This window comes from Eumetopias jubatus, unplaced genomic scaffold (genome assembly GCF_037043125.1).
Source record: "Eumetopias jubatus isolate StellerSeaLion01/CBP00866 unplaced genomic scaffold, mEumJub1_p1.0 scaffold_16, whole genome shotgun sequence".
Lineage (NCBI taxonomy): Eukaryota > Metazoa > Chordata > Mammalia > Carnivora > Otariidae > Eumetopias > Eumetopias jubatus.
The window spans coordinates 74,182,551-74,208,414 of record NW_028274822.1 but is presented as its reverse complement, the minus strand read 5'-3'; the positions used below and the strand labels follow the sequence as shown (position 1 = coordinate 74,208,414).

Genomic DNA, 25,864 nt, shown 5'->3' with positions numbered 1-25,864 from the left:
GGTGAAGGATCATGATGAAATTGACATGAGCAACCACGTACTGTGTGGTAGGAGCACCTGGCAAACAGGAGATGCTTACAAACACCAGTTTCCTTGCCGCCAAGTGTGGAGCTGGCCTGTCTCTTTGTTTTTCTCTCACTCACCTTCTCCCTTTCTGTTTTCCTCAGTTTCTTTGCTTGTCTATGTTTCCATTCAACAAGCATTACCATGTGGCTACTGCATACTAGTACTGTGCAGGCCCTAAGTGTATGGTGATGGGGGAGACACGCAAGGCCCCTCCTTACAGAGCTTTCAGCCGAATACAGCACAAACGATGGAAGGCTTCGTCTTCCCCAAGGGAGAAATCAGGTCTTATGCACCCCCTGTCTCAGCCTCCCTCTAGAAAAACCATCCAGGAAATAGCAGGAATGGAAACTTTTGCAGTCAAGGAGCGGGTTTTACTGGGACTCTCTGTCCTCCAAGCCTGATGCAGATCTGCATCTGTAGTGAGTGCCCTGTAAAAAGCACTGAATGAGTGAATGAATGGGAAAGCTTTGGGTTTGGGGGTCTTTTGATTCCCTAGGCCAAAGCGCTCCCTCTCCCCTCCAGTCCTCTCCCACACTGCGCTCACCTCCCCCACCCATTCTTTATAGGGACTCCCAGCTCCACCACTCAGCTAAAGACATATTCCTCCCGCTGCTGCCTGCAACCTTCTCTCCATCTGCTCCCTCTGCCTGCTCAGGCTGCAATGTGGAGATAGTGTGGCAAGGTGGAGTAGGGGGAGGGCGAGGGAGGGCTTCTAAATTGGGGTGACAGGCCTGGGAAACTGGCAGGTCTGCAAAGTTAGCCCACACAGTCCGTCTGAGTCTCTGGGAGTGCCTATAAGCCTGTCCCCCATGTAGCCCTTGGCAAATGCCTGTCCCCAAGCATCTGCCTGTCTCCCCCATCTACTGTCCCCCACCACCTCCATTTGTGGAGAAAAGACAAGATGCTGAAAATCAGGGCTGGGCAAGAGCACAGCGTGGAGGGTGGGTGGGCCTTGAACTCCAGCTCAGGTGGGGGAAGGGAGCAAATAGAGCAGAGCTAAGGGGCTGAGCTCAGAGGAAGCCTTGGCTAGCTCTGGCGCCCTGTTGACAAAGGGGATGTGAAAGATGGAACTCGGATTAGAACATAAATTGTAATTTATAGTCCCTGGTTGGGCTTCACAGGGCTAGGAGCCCCCCCTCCAGTATTGGATGCACAATTTCGTGGCCATTTGTATTGTTCTAGGGAGATTGACAGCTCTCATCAGATCCCCAGAGTTGGAGACTTTCTAGGTTACAGGAGTCACTTTGGAAACACGGGAGGCTGGCAGGGCAGAGGGCTGGTTGGGGCCCAACGGGGTCTGGGAGGGCTGCCATACAGCTGAGAGAACTGGGACTGGGGTCTCTCTGGGAGGCTGAGCGAGCGATGGAAAGCTCTAGGCTTCTCGCAGGCTGCAGGCTGTGCTAGGTTTTGAGGCCTCCATCTCCCCGTCTGGAAAATGGTCAGGACGCTCTCTGGTCTCTGGTCAGCACAGGGCTGCCGTGAGCATCCGCCGGGAGGAAACGCTCGGCCCACAAGACGCCAGGGGAATTGGCGTTAAACTTTGCGGGACAGACGGGCCGGTGGCTAAAGGAGGAGGCTGGCCCTGGGGGACGGCGGCCCCTTTCCCTGCAGCCCGCCCGCCCCCTCCCTCCCTCCCTCGTCGCACTCGCTCGGCACAGACTCGGCCCCAGCCCCCTCCCTCCTCCCGCTCACTCCCCGCTCGCTCGCTCGCTCGCTCGCCAGCTCCTCCTCACTCGCCCGCCCGCGCCCGGCGCAGCTCGGCCAGAGCGATCGCGGGGCTGAGCGTGCGTCCGCCCGGGGGGCTCCGGCGGCTGCCCCGGCCCGCGGCCCCCTCCTTCGCCGCGCCTGCCCTGCGCGCTCGCAACCTCCCGGCTTCCCGGCTCCCGCGCCGTCCGCCGGCCCGCAGCCCACGGCCCCGCGCGCCCCGCAGCCGCGATGCCCGCGGCCCGGCCGCCCGCCGCGGTACTCGGCGGGACCTCGCTGCTCCTCGCCCTGCTCCTGGGGAGCCCCGCGGCAGCTCTGGCGGGAGGTAAGCGCCGGGAGGGACGGGGCGGGGGAGGGGGCAAAGTTGCGGCGAGTGCGGGGCGGCAGGGGGTCTGGGCCGACCCAGACGACTCGAGCACCGCCTGCTGGGTTGGGGAGCGGGGGCGGCCGCCCAAATTCGGGGCTGGGAACCGCGTCCCCTCGGCCCGGGCTGATGTGAGTGTGGAGGCGGGGATGCGTCTGAAGGACTCCGGCGCTTCCCTGCTTCGGCTGCAGGTTCCCTTTCGGTCTGCTCGGCTGTGGGGCTGACTCCCCTTTGCAGCCCCAGAGAATATCCTTGGAGTGGGGTCTCCTCCAAACCCCCGATGCCCGGAGCTCTCTGCAACCGCACCCGGGGCTGGGTGCCAGATAATTCTCACCCTTTCGGGGAGAGGACGAGAAAGGGGGCAGCTGACCCACCCTGCAACTGAGGACTAGACTCGAACTGGGGTTCTGGGGGCGTCATAGCGCCGCGCCCTCCCACTCTAGGACCCCTTGCCTCCTTTTGGTTCAGGTTGCCCTGAGGGACCGGGTCTCTGGACCGATCCCAAGTGTCTGGATGCCTAACTTGGGTGTGGCTTTCGTTTGGAGGCCGGTGGAGGGGCCTTAAGGCTCTCAGAACTTGGTGGGGGAAGGAGAGATGTCAGGTCACAGTCGGGAACCTGAGCGGACACTCTCCCTCCTCACCCACCCCAGACAGCCTAGTGTCTCAACACTATTATGAACTGGGGAGGTGGGGGTGCTAGTTTCATCCACCACGTGCTTGCCGGTTGGGAAAGGGGGTCCAAGTTTAGCCGAGGATGGTTGCTCCTCCTTCCGAGACCCGGAGCCACACCCTCTTCTCCACCCCGCTGAGGTCCCCTAGGAAAAGTTGTGTGTTGGAGGTTGGGCGCTTCACTCACCCAGAGCTAACCCCAAAAGCTGTGAGGGTTTAATCAGTTCACTAGGAGACCCCAAAGTGGAGGAGAGCATTGGTAGACCACCCGACCTAGCCTTCTGAAAGGTCTCCGGGTCCCAGAAACGCGCTCCTCGTGAGGGGGGAAATAAGCAGGCAGTTGCAGGGTCTGCCCAGGCTGAAGACAGTCGGAGGGCGCACACCCTCCCCATCTGGAGCCTCGATCTCTGTTTGTACCATCTTGACCCGGAGTTGGGGCACAGGGTGTGCCCTTTCTCCCTAAGGAGTTCTGGACCCCTGGGGCGCACACCTGCTTTCAGCACCAAAGGCCGCGGACAGCTCTCAGCTCCCAGCTCCGTGGGCCCTAGCTCTGAGCCCCCTTCCCTCCAACTCTTCCCCACGGCCTGGAGTGCCCTCCTCAGCATAAATCAGGCATTTTATCCCCCACCCCCTTCTCTTTAAATGTGGAGCCCCGGAGTGCAAAGCAAAGGAAATAATTCATCACCTTTTGTTTAACAAAGCATATCATTAAAGAACCCCCCCTTTTATGAAGCAATAATAATCACAATTTACACCAGGTCTGGACAGTTTCTCTGGGAAAGATGGGAGAAAAGAATTGGTTTAAATAAATCATTTCCACCACAGCATGCCCTTTCTTAATTAGCTGTCTTTCCAACAATGGCTTGGTGGCCTTGAACATAGTCCACATCTCCCTCCCTCATCCCCCTTTGAATCTGTGTTGTGACTAATACACAGAAAGAACCCAAAAGCTACTCAGTGTCTTGCTGGCTTTTCTAAAGTGATTCTTCCTTTGAGGACCACACTCTCCAATACACTACCCTCCAGGAAAAATGTCTTAATGGCACGTATTGAATTGAATTGTCATCCGAGACAAGGATTTCATATCCTGCTTTCTTCACTGGCTTCAAACACAAAATATGTGTGTGTTAATTTTTAAGACATTTCATATTACTTTTCCAACTGTTCGACACTACAACTAGCCAGCATATATTTTTAATTAACTTCAGGTCACCGCCAAATTCAAGTCAACTGATGTACTACTTCAGGAGGCTCATTAATAACCCAGTGCTTCTGACTCCAAGACTCTGAGTGGTAAGGAAGGAATGAGGATAGCCAGTGAGCACTGCCAATTCTGATGGTGCATTTGGAAACAATTGACCTTTCACCATGAACTCTATTTTTAACCTGGAGCCCAATTTCCACTAATGTCAGAAGGAGAGCTTTACATCTAATACAGTGTTGCAAGCTATTCCTGTTTGCCTGTGCAGTGAGGGGATTTGTAAATACTTGAAAGGGACTTGTTGCTACATTCTTATGCAGGTCACGAGATTCTCTGGGCCATTTTGCTGTAAGGCATGAATAAGTATAAAGTATAACTTGGTTTTGAAGAGGCTTCTTATTGTCTAAGATATGCACATGGGGAATAATTGTAGCTACGTGCTAAGACTGCAGAGTCTGAGTGTCATTTCTTTTCTTTTTCTCTTGAATTAATAAAGGAAATTTAATATTGCTCAATAAGACTCAAATTTGCTGCCTCCTCTAGTCTCTAATGTGCGTTGTTGTTAAATTCATTTAACAACTATTTTCATTATGGATTGCCATTCTTTTCCATGGAGTTTTGGCTGCTCCTGCCAGGGGCCACCTATAATCTAAGCTTGAGGGATTCTTCTTGTGTTCACAAGGCTTAGTTAGACATTAGGAAAATAATGTTATATTCCTCCCTCTTCCAAGGCAAAAGGATCCTTCCTGATCAGAGTGGCTTGTTTTGTGGTTTTGCTCACAAATTTCTACTATTCAAAAAGCTATTCAAAAGGGCTCAATTTACTGGTCCTCCCGCTCGGTCCACTGGCATGCTGCAGACCTCCACTAGGGGCGCTCAAAGCTGTTTTTGGTGACAGAGGGCAGAAGGAGCCAATTCTGCCCTTTGCGACCAACCAGCAGGTGAGTGCAATGTCAAAGGTCAGCAGAGTGGAGTTCTAAAGATGGCCTCGCCTCCACCTCTACCCGCGCCCCTTTCTGCTTCCTACAATTGATTCCTTTTTCTCAGAGGGAAATTATTGATGACACTTGCCATGCAGTGAAAAAGGGGAAGGAAAGGTGATAAGGCAGGAGAATGCTCCAAGAAAGGCAGCTTCAGAATGCAGAGTCCAGCTGTCCTTTTTCCTCCCAGTCTGTGGTTTCCTTCATTCAGCCAAATTGCAAAACACCGAAGAGGCTGTGGCAAGGCTGTTGTTCTGGGGAATTTGAGCTGGGCGCTGGTATTAGATTTATAGCATTCTGGAAAAGAAATATTGTGGCTTTGAAAACCTGGGTCCAGGTCAGGCTCCATGGTTATGAATGCGTGACCTCCAGCAGAACTCTTTTCTCTGAGCATCCATTTTACCATCTGCAGGACGGGGGCAGGGGTGCGGGATTGATGGTCTCAGTCTGGAAGGATGGTGGCAACGATTACATAACACTTCCTTGTAAAGCAGGTGGCACATAGTAGATGCTCAAGTAATGGTCCTCCGTTTACTTCCCTGCGTTCCCAAATGCAAGTTGCCCTTATTAGTAGGCGCCAAGAGAGTGACTTCCCGAAGTTGGTGTGAAGCCGATGTTGGCATAGATAACGGATAATTTAGGTCAAAGTAGGAGAGGTGGAGGTGGGATAGTGAGTAACCTCAGGTACCTATATGCTGCTGCCTGTGGCAGGTGAGAATTGTTCTTCACCTGGTGCAGGTGCCCTTCCTTCCCAAAGTCTCATACTGCAAATCTTTGCGCCTCAGTATTACCATCAGGAAGCAGAGTCCATGGTACCAGAGTTGTAGGATGGCAGTGTAATGGTTGGAAAGGAGATATTAAGGAAAGAATCTTCTGGAGAAGACATTAACTCATTCATTCATTTAACATTTACTGAGCACTTTCTATGCATGCAGTAAGCCCCACGTAGGGTGCAGGAGACACAGTCATATGGTGAGGTCCCTGCCCTAGCAAAAACAGCCTAGCAAGAGAGATCAGAAGTAAACCACTAGCATCCATGCCGTGGTCTGTGCTTCAGGAGGGGACTATCAGAGCGCTATGGGGTCTCACCATGGGGTGTGGTTCATTCTCACCAGAGGTAGTCAGGGAAGGCTTCCCTGAGTAGGTAGCATTTGAGCTGGCCCTGCAGGGATGTGACAGGGACCAGCCGCCAGGGGGGCGATTTCCACAGTGGGGTAGTGAAGATTCTGAAGCAGGCTTCACTTTTGGAGCACATCACACACCGGTGGAATTAGAGAGAGAGAGAAAAACAGGAGTGAGTGGGAGGGGCAGGCTGGTGGGCACCCAGCCTGACACGTGAAAGAAATCGTCAGACCTGCCCTTCCTCCCTGCTCTCCCCTGGACTTCGTGGGCAGAGGAAGGCTGGAACAAAGGCTCGTGAGGTGTCGTGTTCCCTGTTGTCCACTAGAGGTTGTGATGACACCAAAGGAATCCTCTCTGAAGACAGCCAGTCCCGTTTAGGGAGTACCAATAACAGCCACAGTGCTGGGTAAATGCCGCTTCACTGGATTAGCATATTTGCATAATCCTCTGGTTACTGTAGTTCTTTCGCAGCAACCTCTTGGTGTTGGTGAAGGGGTCGGGGTGAGGGTGTCCCCAAGAGAACGGGATGATTCTCGTGGACCTGCCTGATGTAATTTACTACAGCACAGCTGGGACCGTGTCTCAGCAATGCAAACAGCATTCACTGAGTGTCGATTTTGTTCCAAGCCCTGTGATAAGTGCTTTGTACAGATTCGTTCGGAGAGTGCTCACAACGAACCCAATAGATGCGATAATTATCCCCATTTTATAGACTGGGAAAGTGGAGGCACAGAAAGGTCAAGCAGTGTGTCGAGAGTCACAAAGCTGTGAAGTGGTTGCAACCTGGTATCAATTTTTTTTAATGCCATACCTCACGGTTGTCTCTTACATTCTTCATCGCCCAAGCTCGTGGGCAGATTTTGCTGATATGTGACGGGAACCAATAAATACTTGTCAGAGGTGTGTTGGATGTGTACCCTCTGCCCACCACTGTTCCTGACATATAGTAAGCACTCAAGTAAAACTGGTTGAATCGAAGTGAGTCATGAAGTTGAACAGGTTACAGTGTATATGTGGGCGGTTCGTTCATCATTGTCATATCTAATGATTACTGAATATACGTCATGCACTTGCATAGGTTATTTTATTTAATCTCCACAATTTTTCTCCATTTTATAGATGAGGAAACCAAGGCTTAAGAGACACTGTTAGTTCAGGAAGCTCAAGGTCATCAGCTAGGAAGTGGCAGAGGTAAGATTCGAATCCAGATAATCTGACACTGAGCGTGGGCGCTTGAGTGCTGGGCCCAGAGCCTTCCAAGGTGGGTCCCATATTATTTCCCAATGAAATGTGTGTACAAGATGCCATCATCGTTGGTGTGTGGTCAGGCTGGACGGGTCTGAAACCTGGCTTACCAAACTCCAAAATCTGGCAAGGCAGAGACCCAAATCAGCTAGGATTTTCCGAAGCCCCTAATATCTCTAAAAGAACGAGAGAAGAAGAAAGAGAAAAAGAAAAAGAGAGCATAGGGATTATTCTTCCCAGCCAAGAAGAGTACACTAAAGAGAGTGAGCAGAGTATGGCTGGTTTGTTGGCTGACTTTGAAATTCTGGCTGTTTGTAATTTCTCCTGTTCCCAGGCCACCCAACCATTAATGGAAACCTTAAAGTGTAGGAAATTGGTTTCTGTAAGCTCCTATGTTCAGGAACCTAAACTCAATCACCTCCTAGCTATGAGCCTCAGTTTTCCCATCTGTAAAATGGATCACGGTAACCACGACCACATACGCAAAGCTGTCCTCACAGGGCTGGGATGAGACATGGGAGTTAAGAGACTTTATGCTTTATGCATACCAGAAAGTCAAGCTTTAGGAAGGTGGGTGCTGGCATGGAAGGCTCAAGACCCCAAGCACTCGCATGCATTTCTTCCTGGGCTTTTTATGAAAGAATGGCAAAATATAGCACTGCTATTTGCCATTTAGCGTGGGTCCAGTTTGTGCCAGAGGACTGTCCATGTGCTTACCCTATATATTCACTCCTATGATCCTCAACCAACCCTATCAGGTGATGTCACTAAGTAGATATTACAAATAAGGAAACCGAGTCTTGGAAAGGTATTGACACTTGCTAAGGTGTTACAAGCAACGTGTGATGTGGTCAGGATTCAAACCCAGGACTCTTTGATTCCAAAGCCCAGGTTTGTTCTAGATGCTAGGGTATGAGGTGTCACATAGCCATGGCCAAATGGAGAGCAGACACAAGCCCAGAAATAAGGGCGGACTGGACTCTGGGAGGGGAGGTCTTTCCTCACCCAGTGGCAAATGCCAGGTGTCTCAAGTCAACTCACCAAAAGGAGAAAGAGTTCCTCTCAACCCTCCATACGCCCTCTGCTGACTCCTGGGTGAAGCATCCTTCTTATCATGCAGTTCCTTCAAACTGGCCTGTCATCCTAGGAGTCTGTATAACTGAAGATGAAATGCCCAGCTGGCTGATTTGAGCAGCATGACCTTGAGCTATGAACTTCATTGCTCTGAACACTGTGGGCCTGATATGTAAGATCAGGGTCCTGTCTCCCTTGCAAGATTGTTACCAATAGTCAAAGTGGGTAGATACTTGTAGCCCATAGCAAGCACTCAATAAAAAGTTACCATTATTGCTACCAATATTCAGCTGGTGAACTTCTATTCATCCTTCAAAACCCAGTCCCTAATTGTCTTTTTCTGTGAGAACTTCCCTTGCGTCTCTCTTCTCTGTGCCAGTTATTGATCATACTCTGGGCACCCCTCCCGTCACATTTTATCCCTCTATTAGAGTTAACTCTTGAACTCACAGTGCATGAGTTACTACTTCACACGTCTCCCTCAAAACCCTCAACCGAAGCTTCCTCATCCATATGTCTCTCAGCCTGTATCTCACCCAGTGTAAGGCTCAACCCGTTTGTAAAACCATGCTAAATTACCTTTCACCTTAATACTAGTTGTGGGGAGGTAGCATCAGTCTGAAGATCTAAATTCGATTCCTGACTCTTTCTCCTACATCTGTGTGGTCTTGGGCAACCTGTCGGAGACTTGGCTCCTCACCTGAAAACTGGAAATGACAAGAGCACCCTACCTCAAGGAATTGCTAGGAAGAAAATCAGCGAGCTAATAGATGTGAAATCACTGACGAATTCTACAGAAAGGAAGATGAGAAAGAGGAATTAGAGGAGGAAGGAGAGAGAGACACTTTGTGAAGAACAGCAACAACCTTTGTGCAAACACACAGCCATGAGGCCGGACATTCAATGGGTCCCAGCCGGAGCCGTGTCTCTTTCCAAAGGGCATATTGGCTGTAATTATTTACCCTGTGGCTTAGCTCATTTCAAAATAGAAACTTTCTGGGCACGACACTGGGTGTTATAGAATCTGCCTTCTCTTGGGCCCCTGGCAGCTGCAGAAACTAGAAAAGGGAATAAAAACCCATGCTTAGAGTTGCTTTCTGTGAGATGCTGACGAGAGCTTGGTTGCCCCGAGCCGTCAGTGGGCCTCACATGGAGGCAATGGTCTGTGCTCTGCTCATTTTCCCAGAGAGGATGTGATAAAAGGGGGGCTTAGTATTGACATGCTCTCCAGAAAAAGTTAACAAGGTACCCTTCCCGGGGTCTGTCGTATTTATTGGATCTTAGCAGTTCTTCAGGCTCTCAAACCTGCCTTAGGCCATTCTCTGATAATTTCATTTTACTGAGAAAAGAGACCCAAAGACAAGAAAGGACGTGCTCACCCAAGGTGTCACTGCAAGTGAGTGGCAGAGCCAGAACTCGAACCTCTGACTCCTGTTTTCTGACTTATTTTCTAAAGGGACTTTACCCTCTTTTAAAAACAGTGGAATCCCTGCTCTCCTCTAGTGTACGTTTGGAGACCCGTGGAGAGCCTTAAGACATCCGTCTCCATGAAACCAATGGCATCCATTACCCAAATTGGATATTTACATTGTGAGGCCATGGCAGAGTGACTGCATAAAAGGAGCGTTAGCAGAAGCTGAAATCAAGCCATAGCTCCCTCCCGTGCTGACTTGGCACTTGAATCTTTGAGGCACTCGCGGACCAGCTCACACCTGGGAATGGTGCCATCTAAGCAGATGGCTCGAGTCAAGCAAGCAAGAATAAAGCATGGAGGCCCAGGGAGGTGCAGGTCCCAGGCCAGGTGCCCCCCCTGTGCTTCCCTGCTCTCACCATACAGAGTGGCTCATTGAGAAACCCAGTGGTGGTGTGGGGTGTAGAGAGCTGGGGAAGGGTTGCTTGAGGCATGGATGATGTGGTCAGGGCCAGCCTTGGGCAAGTAGCTGGATAGCAAGGATGACTCAAGGGCTGGAAGTTAGAGCAAGGTGGGTGGATACAGTCTAATATGTGGAGTCTGGAGCTTTGGACAAGTCCTATAGGGCAGAGGGGTGGGTATGAGCCAGTGGGTGATGGTTTCCTTGTTTGGTTTCACCCACTCCCAGTTTGGGGGTAGGCATGTGCCAAGGTTTTGCATCATAAATGAGTGGGTTGGGATGCTGAAATGGAGCACTGACTCAGGACTAAGAGCCCAGCAAGGCAGTAAAGTGCAATAAAGAGCCCAGACTCTGGAGTGACAGATATTGGTTCCAACCTAATGGTGTGATCTTAGACAAGTCACTTAACTCAGATGATTGGGGTGGGGGGAGTCATGACGATGATGGCAATGATTTGTTGAATCTTAGCTGATTCTCAGATTCTCAGATCAATGCTGGCTTCCAAGAGAGGAACCAGTTTTTCTTTGGCTTTACAGAGCAAAGCGTCATTTATGATAGATCAAGATTAAGAAGTTACCCCAAATATTGGGCCAAGGATGCTCCAGGGATGGGCTCCTTTCCTCCATTTCTCTCTTCCATGGCATCTGCTTCTCCCTGCATCAGTTGCTTCTGGCTCTTTCTCTCTCTCTCTCTCTTGCCTGTCTCCTTCTGCTCACTCACCAGCGATCTCTCTCATAACCTCTACTTATGCATGGCCTGTCATGGCTTCTTTGGCTCAAACTCTACATGTGCATCATCCAATACGGTAGGCATTAGCCACATGTGGCTATTTAGTTTTAAATGTGAATTCATTAAAATGAAATTAAATTGGAGTTAGAATTCCTCAGTCCCACTAGCACATTTCATGTGCTCAGTAGCCATGTGTGGCTAGTGGCTGCCATTTGGAGAGAGAACATTATCATCTTGGTAGAAAGTTCTATTGGACAGTACTGCTCTAGGTCATGGCAGTCCAGACGTAGCCCCTAACACTCAGCTCCTTCATGTTTCCCTGTTCATATTCCTGAGGAATATGGCTTGTCCTGCTGGGGCAAGAGGTTGGCTGCTCATGTTTAATCCAATCATCTGTGGCGGGTGTGGTAAACATGCCGTGAGGCATAACACAGAGCTAGTCACATCCGTACTTGGGGTAGAGCAATCACCACCAGTAACATTTCACACTCTGGCTCTGTTGTCCTCCACAGTTGCTTTCTCAACCCTTCCAATTGCCACGATGTGGCTCTGGAACTCTTTTCATCCATAGTCATCAAGCTGTGGCCTCACTGATAAATATATCTAAGAACTGGGAAAGATCACAGATGTATCTGCTGACTCATCTCCCTTCCTCACTGGACAGTGAGGTCCTTGGGGTCAGGGGTTGTCTCTTATTACCTCTTTATTCTCAGCTGTTTGTTGAATGGATGAAAGAAAGGAAGGGAGGGAGGGAGGGAGGGAGGGAGGAAGGAAGGAAGGAAGGAAGGAAGGAAGGAAGGAAGGAAGGAAGGAAGGAAGGAAGGAAAGAAAGAAACACATTCTTTGGCCACAAATGACCACAGTTTGGGAAGCGAAGGGCACAAAAGCATTTGCAGATGGGCGCCTGGGTAGCTCAGGCGGTTGAGCTTCTAACTCTTGATTTCGGCTCAGGTCATGATCTCAGGGTCATGGGACCGAGCCCCTCGTCAGACTCCACACTCAGTAGCGAGTCGGCTTGAGACTTTCTCTCTCCTCCCTCTGCCCCTCCCCCCACGCTTTCTAAATAAAAATAAATAAATAAATAATCTTTTTTAAAAAAGCGTTTGCAGAAAATGCACAGTGTTCCCATCATTTGGGTGAGCTTAGGGAAAGATCATTTGAAGTAGTGTTTATGAGAGGGGGTCCTCATAAACTGGTGTAACTGGATATTTCGAGGGGTCCATTCTCTGCCCATCAGGCTGGGGTAGAAAAAGAAGAGAAGCTTCAAGACAGGGCCCCAGGAGCCCTCCCCCTCCTCATGGGAAGGTTCACCTGGAATGAGAACAATGCACTTAGGAGCAAAGGCAGAGGTTAGTGGGAGAACAGAATGTGCTTTTTCAAACATGTGGTTTCTCTGCATGGTTTTAGTAATGTGGCTATTATACAATGTTGTGATTTCTTCAAAGCTTTAATATTATGGAAACAGAGGGAAGAGGTGTTTAAAAGAATGTACTCAGAGTATACTTTCTGAGAGTGGTGGACTAAGCACTGGCATAGGAACAAGACAGGCCTGGACGTGGATCCCAACCCTGGCGTTTCTGTGTTGTATTATGCTGGAGGAAGGGGTCTGATCAACTCAGCCTCAGTTTCCATCAGCAAAAAGAGAATGTAATGCTTCCTGTGCCTCCCCCATAGGGTGGATTGTGAGATTGCAATGCTTATGTCACCTCCCCGACCATCTCCAGCAGTGTAGGTGAATGGTCCCCCGCCCCTGAAGTTAAGCAGTGCACAACCTATGCAACTGTATGTGGCAGCCCTGGATGTGGAAGTGCACCACTAAACTGTAAAGCTATGAGCAAAAGGAGACAAATGGACAAAGAATCCTCTGATTCCTCATTCCCTACAAACCTTTGATCAGACCTCTATCTCCATGCCCCCTCCAAGGCAGGTTTACGGACTTGTAAAGCTAATTTGGGGCCAACCACCTTGGAAATTAATGAAAAATATGTGGAATCAGTCCTAGTTTTCCAGGGCTTCAGGACGGGAAATTTGCCTAATTTATGGCATAAATAAAAAATGATGTGCTGGGGCTCATTTGCATGCATTTACTTCAACTGGGGTTAAAAGCAACACTTCATTGTTTCTAAAGAAAGCTTCAGACCACTCTTGTTAATCTGAATGTGTAAGCTTAGGCAAGTTACTGAACTTTCTGGGCCTCCGTTTCTTCAGCTGTGAAAGGACAATGATCAGTGGACCCACATCACAAGATGCAGTGAGAATTCATGAGCTGACCCTATAAAATGCATAGAATAGTGGTTGGTACCCAGTAGACATTCAATACTTACAGTAACATATATAATATTAGATAATATTTATGATATCATCCTATACTCATTCAACATGTATCATGTCCTACAACTGATGTCACAGAAAAATCGGAAGGACGCAGTCTCACTGTGTACCCACCTTGAGGTATTACAAGCCCAGGACCTCGTCTCCTGCCAGAGCAGAGCAGGTGTCCAGCCAGGGGATGTATCCTCAAACAGATTACAATCACTATCAATCACTTCCCCACAGATGCAAGAGTTTGAAAGCCTTTCTCCCCCCTTCTAGACAATGAGGTCCTCCAAGGTAGGGGATGTGTTGCATTTCCTCTCAATGAGCAGTACATTTCCCAGAAAACAGAAGCGCGATAAATGCAGAGCTGTGGAATGAATGAATGTTGAAATGTAATCGTTCTAAATTAGTGTGTGGGAAGTACTTATTATTAGCATGCATGCTAACACATGGTTGTCCTCCCCCAGACTAAGAACACCTCGTGTCTTTGTCACCAACATGTAACTCAGAATGTGGCACATTGAGCAGTCAGCAGGTGCTCACTGGGCATATGGCAGTGGCCAAGAGCTCAGAAGTTAGGATCCCAGAAGCCTGGGTCTGGATCCCAGCTTTGTCACTTATGAGCCATATAAACCTTGGCAAGTTGTTTGTACTTTATGGAAACAGAATGGGAGGGAAAAACAACTGTACCTTTTTCATCTAGTTGGTATGAGACAAAAATAGGGAATTTTCCATCAATAGCTTAGCACGGTGCCTGGTAGAAATTGGATACTCAGGGAGCACCTGGGTGGTTCAGTCCATTAAGCGCCTGCCTTTGGCTCAGGTTGTGATCTTGGGGTCCTGGGATCAAGCCTTGCAGGTGGGCTCCCCACTCAGTGGGGGGTCTGCTTCTCCGTCTTCCTCTGCCCCTCCGTTCATGATCTCTCTCTCTCTCTCAAATAAATAAATAAATAAAATTAAAAAAAAAAGAGGGGCATCTGGGTGGCTCAGTTGGTTAAGCAACTGCCTTCAGCTCAGGTCATGATTCCAGGGTCCTGGGATCGAGCCCCGCATCAGGCTCCCTGCTTGGCGGGAAGCCTGCTTCTCCCTCTCCCACTCCCCCTGCTTGTGTTCCCTCTCTCTGTGTCTCTCTTGGTCAATTAAATACATAAATAAAATCTTTTAAAAAAAAAAGAAATTGGATAGATTGGATTGAAATCCAAAGAAATTGGAAAGAATTGGATACTCAGTGTAGATACTACTATGGGTAAATGAATGAGCAACCATTCCCGAGAGTCTTGAGAGAGGAAGAGAGACTTGGTGTATCATTCCCAGCTGGAACAGAATTTGCAGCTGCGCGGACCCTAGAGCTACGACTTCTGTAGGAATTCAGATAGGAACATTGATGTTAAAGCAACCACATCTAGCCTCTGCTTCCCAATTTAAGGCATTTTATTATCTTGGTTAGTAAAATTGAGGTTCTAAGCAGAAAGCAGAGGTCCAATTGGGTGAACCCATCACTCACTGACTGCTATTTAATGACCAAGGTTCATCTCAGATCAACCATAAAACCCCAGATGGGGAACCACGTGGGCATAGCCTGGTCCTCCCTGAGCCTTCTTGCCATCAGGGGCTTCCAGAAGGCAATGTCTGGGTCTTTTCCGTCTTGTCTCTCCACTATGCCTCCACTTCCCCTGTTTCCAAATTTGGAAAGTAGATCCCCGGAAAGGCTGTGAAGGAAACAAATTCCCGTAATGCTCTAGAATCCCCACCATGGCTTAATTTGTAGAATCTTGCTTAATTACTAGCAGGGCCTCCGAGGGTGACTCTTACAGACATTTGACTATAGATAAAGAAGCTGGAGCTCAGATAGCTAAGCACTGGTGGATTAGGATTCCTTCATTCATTCAAGATCCACTTTCTCTTCCTTCAAGAACTTCCGTGCCATAGCAAGCACTTGGTAGGCGCTAGAGGTGCAGAAGTAAGTAAGGCATAACCTTGCCCTCAGAGAACCTAACATGCAATCATTCTGCCGACTCAGGTATGACTCAGATGTGCAAGTTCTTTTCTCTCTCTTCCCCACTCTCTCTCGTTTTGGCCTGATGAATTCCAGGCAGAAAGCAGCTCTCTCCAAGGGACCAGAGCTAGGAATGGTGCATTCGCAGGGAGACTAGTCCTGGTTGGTATCTACACGTAGTGAGGTGGTGTGGTCTCATCCAGTCATCTCTAGGGAAAAAAAAAAACAAACAAACATTTTTTTAGATGATGCTCTTTCATGGGCCACATAAATGTATCACTTTAAGAGTACCTTCTACAACCATCCCAGACTTTCTAGAAACAGAGGCCAGAACTCTAGGAAACCCCGCTGAGGGCAATGTTACTGACTTCACTTATGGCAACAATATGTTGGCTCTTTGTTCTCTTGCACATGTGGGAAAATATATTCTGAGCAGAGTTGCCAAGAGGTAGCCAAGTGTGTGTATGTGCATAAATAACATGCCATTATTTCCTTAATGCATAAACTTGGACAATCACTTAATGAGGTTTGGCTGAAAACAATTAATTCCTTCAGGTCCTGGGGTAGTTTTATTCTAAGTAGTAATAAAAATAGTCATTTATTCTCTGCGTGTGGCAGAGGATACCCCTTAATGGATTAAGTTGTCACAAACAATTTTGAAGGGCTAGTGATAGAGAAAATTAGTCCTGTTTTTCAGATGAAGAAACTGAGGGCCAGAGAGACTCCATGATGGAATGATCCCTTGGCCTTTGTGTTTCCTGATGTTGGTGTTTTTGAAGGTACAGACCCATTATTTTGTAGAATGGCCCTCAATTGGGCACATACACTTTTAATTCTTACAAAATGGCACCATATCGTCCATATTGGTCTGTAACCTGCCTTTCTCCTTCTTGGGCCTCTTTTTTGTGATTGGAACAAGGCCCCAGGGTCCCCCAAGTCAGGCTGTCTTCACTGGCTCCCTTTCTCCCACCCCAGTCTCCCAATGCCTGTATTCCCTTTTGGGATCCCTTCCCAGAGCCTCCCCTCCACCCTCCCTCCCTTGGCTATGCTTCCACGGGCCCAGGCAGGCACCCCTGTCAAAGTAACAGACCTGCACTATTCTCACTTTTGCTTATACCCCTGTTTTCCCCACTAGGCTGTGGGCAATTCGGGGCCTAATTCACTGATTCAACCACAAACAGCAAATATTTAATGTGTGTACTGTACAATGCCATCCCTCAAGGAACTTATACTCTCTGTGATGTTTCATTTGTTCACTGAGTCAGCATGTTCATCACTTCATTTATTCAGCGAATATGCATTAATAGTCCATTGCTGGGCTGTGTCACATGCATGCATATCATTCTATATTTGCATCATGGCATAAAATGATGGCTCACCTTGCAATGAGAGAAAAGGGGTTTGGTGTATTCATCTGTGATAGTACACAAGATAGAGAGTTTCCAAAGAATATCAGACATTCTCATGGGCACTGTGTACTGAAAGGATTAAAAAAAAAAAAACAGCCGGGGACTCTGAGAGCATCCAGTGACCCCCAAGAGCATGAATTGAGTGGGAATCCCTCACACTAGACTTGGGGGCTCAGCCGGAGCCAGGCACCCCCATGTGACCTACTACAACCACTCGGCTGGGACCAGCAGGAAGACCACCTGACTAGGAGTCAGAAATCTGTGTCCTGGGGTTGACGCAACTGCCAAAGATGTGCTGTGTGACCTTGGGCCCATCTCTGTCCCTCTCTGGGCTCAGTTTCTCCATCTCTAAATTTAGTGCCTGGGCTTAATCAGTAGTTTCCAAAACATGACTTGAAGGCCCATGGGGAGCTTTTAAGACCCAGATCCTCGGGCTACACCCCTGCCTACTGCCTAGGAACCTCCCCACACACTGTCTCCTCCAGAGTTTACTGAGGCATCAGTAACTGTGCCTGGATTATCTGACCTTTAAGCCACAACCTTTTATGATTCTTTTGCTCATGATGATTATGCTTGCCAGGTGCTTGCTGAGCCCCTTCCTTTCATTCCCTCATGTGAGCCACAGAACAGTCCAGCTCCGTAAAGTCTGTTTATCCCCATTTCACAGCAGGAGCCACTGAGGCTTGGAGAGGTTAACTGATTTGCTTAAGGTCTGGCAAGACCCAGAGCTGGGATTTATATCCAAGTCGGAGTGACTGGGAAAGAATTCACTGCCTCTCTGTGGTATAGAGGGGAGTGGGAGTCTACTCTTAGCCCTCAGTGTTCTCTCCCCCAGACAGTCCTGGTCTCCCAGTTCCTCTCTTCCCTGAAAACTTAGTTAACTCTTGTAATGAGCCAAATAAATGTGCCCCATGAGTGATCGATCACACCCAACTTCCCGAGAACCAGGCCTGGACTTGCCGGGCGTGGGGACGGCCTCCCTGACATGAATTATTGCTACCATCAGCCCTCTTCTCTGCTTCTGCACTTGTTGGGGACAGGCTGAGTCAGGGATGCCTTAGTGCTCAGGATGCAACCTTGGGCTTGGCCTTGGATGAGTCTCCAGAGCTTGGGCCATTTGAAGACCTAACAAAAAGCTGATGTGGCCTGAGTATCAAGGGCAGGGAAGGAATCGGGCAAAAAGAAGCGAAGAGGTGGGTGGGTCAGGTCCTGTAGGTCAGGGGGGCTGCTGGGAGGCGTTCAGGGAGCCTATTCTCTTGCTCTTAGACGCTCACTATAAGCAGGGGGGTGGCCTGTTCTGGTTTGAAAAAGCTTCTGTGATGTGGAGAGGGGTAAGGGAGGAGGCCTTTGCAGACAGGATTTGAAGGAGTAATCCCACCCCCTCACTTCTCATCATGAGACAGGCTCACCTGTCTCCTGCCTCCCAGCTCAGGTCTAGAACTATTTGAGTTTGTTTCTCTCAGCCCACAGCTCCCGGCCCCATCTCTCTCCAACCATGGTGGAAGGGAAGCCCATGCTCTGAGCCTGCTCGGAAGTCCACAGGGCTCCCAGCCCTTGACCCCTCAACTGTGTTTAAAACCTCGACTCATCCACAGACTTGCCCCCCTCGAACCTGGCCTGGTGCTTTGAAAGGCTTTCAATGTCCTCCCCTTGGTGGCTGGAACACAGAAAAAGCAGCAGAGAGGAGAAGAAAAGAACATACATTCGGACAAAGATAATTGAACCCACCACTCCCGTCCTCCCAAACCCTGATCAGAACGTACAAAAGGATCTCATATATATTATCACTGGCTCTCGTTTGAACGTAGGCCTGACATTGCTGGGTAAATTAAACGCCATTTATAGTATAGCTTAACTATAAAAATGTGCTCGGGGCAGAAATTAGACATACCAAGCTTTTTCCAGCAAAAGACATTTTTACAAATGCATGAGCACCTGAACCAATTTGGAGACCCTGTCATTTTGATTTAGAGCCGGGGAAGTGGGGCTTATCCCTAAAGAGGAGAAACAATTATCTGGGTGAGAGAAGATTTTAGAATTCTTTTTCTTATCACTAACCTGCCTTGGACTCAAAAGCATCAAGTAGAGAAGAGGGTTGACTCGTGAGTGAGAGCTAGGATCCTTGTGCACTTGCTTAACCCACAAATCTCGTATGACTTCCACATGCTCTCTCCTCCAGGGACCGTTCCCTGCCCCTCTCTGTGGGGTCAGGAACCTCTTATTGGAGCATTCATATCCATTTCATTTCAATTAGCTATTGCTGCATGACAAACCACCCCCAAAATGTAGTAGCTTCAAATAACAACCATCTATTTATCATCTCCCATGATTCTGCGTTCCACTGGGCTCAGCTTGGTGATTCTTCCAGTTCTTGTGTTGTTGGACAGAGCCACAGTCATCATGTGGCTTGACCGGGCTGGAAATGCCAAGAGACTCAGTCACACGTCTCGTGGCTTGAGCTGCTTACCACCAGAGCACCTCAGTTTCCTCTCACGTGGCCCCTACACATGGCTGGGGTTTCTCACAACATGGCAGCAGGATTCTAAGAGGGAGTGCTCCAAAAGCAAGGGCAAAAGCTGAAGCTGTCTTAAGAGACAACTTCAGAAGTTGTGCATTGCATTTTGTTGGTCAAAACAAGTCAAGAGGCCAGCTCAGATTCAAAGGAAAGGGAAATAGACCCCACTCTGGGTGTGAGTGGTGGAGACTTGGCAGCCATCTTTAATTCTTTAATCTATGTCTTTTGTAGTTTTCCTAATATAGAATTTACTATATTACTAATATAGAATTTACCATGTGCTTGGCGGGTGCTATGCAAGGTACTCGTCACTTTATACTCAGTTGTCGGTTTGTGCCTGTGTCTCCTTGTATGAAAGGATGCTTGTCTAATTCATTTCAGGTACGAAGGAGGTGCTATTGCTATTGATTCTGGTTTGATAGAGAGGCCACAGTTCTGGGTGTTCATTTACGGTGTGGTCACTCTCCACCCGGGAGGTTATTGTGAAATGTTGCAGTAACCTAAGGACTAATACTATGTTCTTTTACAGCAGTGGTCATAATGATGACTAACAGTAATAAGTATTAACAATAGCATAATTCTTACTGCTCTAGTAGTAATAAATGTAATACTGCCTTGCACTTAAGCGGCATTTAGCCATTTAAAAAGCATTTTTATTTCCATTACCTTACTACTCTGTCCAACAACCTTGTAAAATTCCCCAAGAGGACTCTTATTATAATCCAGAGTTTATAAGTGAGGATACTGACCCTGAGAAGGGATGAAAAACTTATTCATCAATCACAAAGGATAGAATTTAGTAAGGACCTACTAAGTGCTGGGCACTTTATACCAACAGTTTTAATTTCCTTCTCAAAGCAATAGCATGAGGTAGATACTATTACTGCAACCATTTTACAGATGGGGTAACTGAGGCTGAGAGAGGCAAAGTCCTTCACTTGTCAGTTTTATGACTGGGATTTACTTCTAGATCATTCCATCTCCTGAGTTAACAACTCTTTCCTCAATGCTACACGGACTTTCTTCTGGGTTGCCATTTCTAAATTCCTTTGAGCTGAGAAAACAGATAACATTTGTGTAAAAGTAGTGTGCAAGATCAGAGTGAGGGACTCTTCCATGAATAACTCCCACCAGCTTTAGAGCTGACACTTGGCAGCATTTTTGACCTTGGAAGTTTTCATTCTTCACCTCCTCGTAGTTCTTGGTAGCTTCCGCATAGTTAAGGTGACTAGGAAATAAACTTCCAGAAAAGTCATCCTATGTATAAAGTTACATGAGGTCGGGGCGCCTGGGTGGCTCAGTCAGTTGAGTGTCTGACTGTTGGTTTCTGCTCAGGTCATGATCTTGGGGTTGTGGGATCGAGCTCCACATCAGGCTTTGCGCTCAGTGGGGAGTCTGCTTGGGATTCTCTCTCTCTCCCTCTGCCCCTCCCCCCTCAAATAAATAAATAAAAATCTTTAAAAAAACAAAGTTACATGAGGTCATTAAGTCCAGTTCTCCCAGGGATTAAGTCATGTTGAAGTTTTGATTAAGCACTTAATGGGAGCAAATATATGTGCAAATATATATATATATATACATATATATATTTATATTTTCAGCATCTGATAAAACTCATCCACTGGTACTTTTGGAGGATACCCTATACATCAGGTAGTAAAAGGTGGAATATCGCAGGGTTGAGTGTGCTGACTTTAAATCAGACCACCTGGGTTCAAACCTCATCTCTATCACTTATCAGTGATACAATCTTGGGTAAGTTATTTAACCTCTCTGTGCCTCAGTTCCCTCATCTTTGAAAGAGATTTATAATAGTACCTACCTCACAGGATTGTGGAGAGGATTAAGGGGACTAATATACGTACTATGTAGTCAGACTTGGTACCTGTGATCATCTTTGAATTAATCACTGGAGCTGGACTGATGTAAGACCGGACTGGCCAGTCCCAGGCTCCCCCAACACATGGGTTGAGGTGAGGGATGGTGATTTCCTGAAGGAAAATCCGAATGCTGTCACCAAGAGAAAAGCCACAGGAAGTCCAATATGTGGGGGAACAGAGGGCTTCTTTTTTTCCTACCATGTCTCGACTGATGGCTGAAAGACTCAGGAAGGGACTGAGGATGTGCTAAAATAAGATAAAGCGAGTGTGAATTAAGCAGATACGGTTCTCCTCAGCTGAGTCTGCAAAGTTGTTTCGGCCCAGACCAAGGACTGCCATTCACTAGCCTGCCTTCTTCGGAAGACAGCAAGGGAAGTGTGCAGGAAAGATCCTGAGGCTTGGCAAGACTGAGGCCTGTCAGTTTAGCAGCAAGCTGTCATCAGTTGTGAAACACTATCCTATAAATATGTAGGGTGCCTGAGAAATAGGCATGTGCCAGGTCTCTCCAAGAGGCAAACATTTAAGCAGCAACCTCCTGTTTGATGAGAGTAAAGAAAATGCGCCACTAGCCGTGTCCCTTCCTTTCTCTGACCCTCAGTGTTTTCATCTGTAAGAGGAACACTGTTGTCCTAGATGGTCTTTTGGGACTCTTCCAGGCCTTGTGCTCAAGGTTTTGTGAGTACATTTAAATGGTTTTAATAACAGCTTGAAAGTGAGGGGTCAGGGCTCCTTACTACCTCACTGAGTGATACTGAGTCAGTAATTCCATCTATCCATCTCTTTGTCTCTCCATCTCTCCGTCCATCTATCCACTTGTTCACCTATCTGTCTATCCATCTGTCTATCCACCCATCCATCCCTGTCCATCAACCCATACATGTATCCACCCACCCATCTATCCACCTGTTCATCTATCCTTATATACATCTGTCCATCCATCCATCCATATATACATACATACCTACATACCACATACATATATCCATACATACATTCTTTTATCTATCCATCAGCCCGTCCATTCATCAGCTCATCCTATGTAAGGCCACTTTAAGACTTTGGTTTGCCCTAAGCAACCTTATTTTGGAGCCCCAAACTCACATCATATCATACAAATTAAATGCATTTTTATGGACACATTTTAAAGGAAATGTGAAAATCAGCTTTTGGAATTATTTTGTTACCACGGTAACATTCTCGATTTACATTTATCTGTAATTCCTTGACAAATCATCAAGAATACTCTGGAACTCTTGTGAAATGAGATTCTAACTCATCAACTCTTTTCAAATATAATGGAACTTTTATGAACACTAAATTTCAGAAATACTAAGGTTGACATGATGGTAGGTTATGGAGCCCATTTAATTTAAGCCTTTATTAATTCTGCTTGCACAGTTTTCTTTTTCTATTTTGGAGCCGATATGTTGTTTTTAGCTCTCAGACATTTTCATGGGCTCTTAAAAAGCTTGTCGGCCTCAGGCCTTAATGGGTAAAATAGGCCCATTTCCCAAGTCCTTTACCACCCTTCCTGCAGGTCTTGGCTCCTGGTCAAATAAAAGGAGAGAAGTCATGCAAACGATCTATCTGGTCAACCCAGGCTAATGCGATGCTTGAAGGAAAAAACATGAAATAACAGCATCACACTGAAGAGATTTCTTCACATTCACCCTCCTCCACCCCTTTAGGCATTCCTGTCCTAAATAGAAACAATAATTCTGGACAGATGAGAAGAAGGATAAAGGCAATTTCAAGCACTTGTCATAAATTGTAATGAGTACCTACTCTAGTAGGGTGCATTTTGATTACTTTTTGAAATGTGAAATGGCAGATTTATCTCCTGTGATCACATCAGGAACATTTTTTCTTCCTCTAAAAAGAGGTTTCAAGAAATGCTGAAAGGTTTAGGATAATGAAAGCAAATTGCTCTTACAACAACAGGGAATTGTGAACAGTTTGTGTGTCTTTGAACATGGAAAAAAAAAATGAGAGAATTCCCTAGGGGGAAAAACTCTCAATATGTCACCAAAAAATCCATGTGAGAACAACATGGCTCGATGCCTGAGGAATACATATGAACCAGAGCCCTTGGTGAATATCCCAGTCCGTCTCCCTTACTTAAAGATGAAATACGTATGATTCAGAGAAGAGAGATAACTTATCCAAGATCACAAAGCAAGTTCGTGTCAAGGCCGAGAGCTTGATGCTTTTCTTCTATCATATTGTGCCACATTGTCCTGCAAGAGTGAGAAATGCGTGAAGGAAAAAGGTACTCTTTTTACAATTTGATTTTTTTTATTTGACATTATCGAACATTTGGGAGGTGTGCAGAGAAAGTTAATTATCCCATCCCCACCCCACTGCATCCACAAAGCCTGTATTAACAGCCAATGTGAATCTTTTTTTCCCTTTGTTACAATTTTGAAAAGCAATTTTCTCTTTATGTTTTATATGCTTCTTGAGTCTCTGTGATGTTCAGACTTTCCACTGCATTCAATTCTGTTCAATTCCCTGGAGCTGTTTGGGTCAAATTTTTCCAGGAATAATTACCATGCTGGAGATCATGGTGCTATGTGCACCCATGTTGGGCATCTCTTAAGTATCAGGAGCTGTGTGCTGGTTGTTGAAGAAAAAAAATCATCTAGGACAGACTCCCTGCCCCCCAAGAGATTCAGAGGCTGATGGGGAGGCTGGATGTATAAGCAGACAATTTTGACAAATAGCCAGGTGTCCTGAGATAGTACCAAGCCACAGAAATCCAGGGATGCATTTGACCCAGAACAGGGCTTAAGGAAGGCTTCCTGGAGGAGGTGTTTCCTGGAGGAGGTGCTTCCTGAGCTGAATCCCAAATGATGAATAAAACTTAGCAAAGTAAAGATGGGAGACAGAAGGGCATTATAGGCTCGAGAAGAGCACACTGAGAGGTTGGAGGCAAGAACTTTGGGACTAAAAGCAACCTTAGATATAACTAGATCATACTGCCAGAATTCTTATTTCACAGAGGCAGAAATCAAGGACTCTTTGAGGCTACAGTGTTACTACACAGGCAAGCTCATTCTATTGTTCTTCTCAGCCTTTAGAGAAGCCAACGGTATTGTCTGAGATGATGATCCTGTAGATCTTTGTTATCAGTAGTGCATCCTGAAACAAAGGAGATGTGGACCATCCCTGCCTGTGAATCTGTACCCCCAGCCCTGGATTCAGAAAGCCTTGCCTTGCACTCACTAGTTGGCAAGATTGGACCACACACCAAATGTTCACGTGATCCACAAGAACTGTTTCATCTTGGCCAAACTAAGGATACTTGGAATCTGCGTGTGAGCTGACCATTAGGCAATGGCAATGCAATAGATTCTTAGAAAAGTGCTGGAGGGTTATGGGATAGGATACTCATGGTGGTATAGGAAATAGAACACAATCGTTAAGAGGTTGTACTCAGGATCTTTACCCCTTACAATTTGTATCCCAGCTCCTCTACTTACAGGTTGTGTAACCTGAACAGATGACCACATCTCTATCTCCTTGCCTGTAAAATGGGGGTAGGAATATTCCCACCTGGAGTGATTTGGGGTGGGGACAGATGCATGTAAAGATCTTGATCGAGTGCCTGGCGCATCCTAAGCACCCAACAAATGGTAGCTGTTTGTGTTCTCTTATTTTAATCCAAACCAAGTTCCAGAGTTGTTTAGGGCCAGCTATTTCCCCTGACACACTCTTTTCAATAAAGGCTTGGGCTGGGCATAAAGCGAGAGGGAGATGTTCTATGCTGCAGCAAAGCGTCTCAGATGTCCTGCAAAGCCTCCCAGGCGTGATCAGGAATGACTCAGTGTGGGGAGTTATTTTGGTTCACCCTTTGTCTGCTAGGCTCTGGTTGTTCAGATAACTGGACTTCGCCTGACTGCAAGACCAACCAGACTGAGCTCATCACAGCGCCACCTCAAACTCTCAAGCTATCTCTGAAATGCCTCTGCCTATGAGAGAACTATCCCTCATACGATAGAGCTGGGAGGGGCGGAAAAGTGTTAGAAAACTCTGCAAGTATTAGGAATTATACAGTGATCGAAAAGCCCAGCTTCGAGAATCAGAGTGAGCTTAGTTCCAGTTTCAGCTCAGCCCCTGCCTAGCAGTGTGACCTTGGTCTCACAGCTCCCATCTCTGAACCGCAGCTCACTCATTTCTAAAATGGGAATAGTCATACCCGCCCTAATTGGGTCATCGTGAAGATGAAGCAGGATCATTGATATGCCAAGTGTTTGGTACTGCCCTTAGGATGTAGAAAACACTCAGTAAGTTCTAGCTATTTTATGATGTTGTATTTATTCATTCAGGTAGGAAAAAAAATATCTGAACATCATCTATATATGCCACACCCCTGAATAGATGCTGGAGATACAGTTGGGAACAAATAGTTGGGGTGGTCTCTGCCCTCATGAAGCCCAGCCTTTCAAAGGAGAAAGACAAGCAATTTAAAAACATATTTATATATGTATCTATACATAAGTATGTAATTATTATATATTGTACATTATTATATACATTATTGTATAATATATATGCATTATATATTATATATGTATTATATATATTATATATGTGTGTATATATATAATTACAAATAGGAATAAAAGTTATGTGAAGGCATCAACCAGGGTGCTGAGATCAGGGAATCAGGTGGTCAGGGAGACCCTCTTTAACAAAGTGACCTTTCAGCTAAGATAGATGA

General features: G+C 47.0%; 1 protein-coding gene across 1 annotated transcript in view; it reads left to right on the top strand.

Moving 5' to 3' along the window:
• The first annotated feature begins 1,501 nt into the window (after nt 1-1,501).
• Nucleotides 1,502-25,864, top strand: part of SEZ6L (seizure related 6 homolog like) — a 183,206-nt gene continuing 158,843 nt past the window's right edge. Inside the window, 4 exon segments of the mRNA XM_088019413.1 lie at nt 1,502-1,546; nt 1,548-1,709; nt 1,712-1,856; nt 1,859-2,095. Of these exon segments, the coding sequence (XP_087875539.1) occupies nt 1,502-1,546; nt 1,548-1,709; nt 1,712-1,856; nt 1,859-2,095 (589 nt within the window).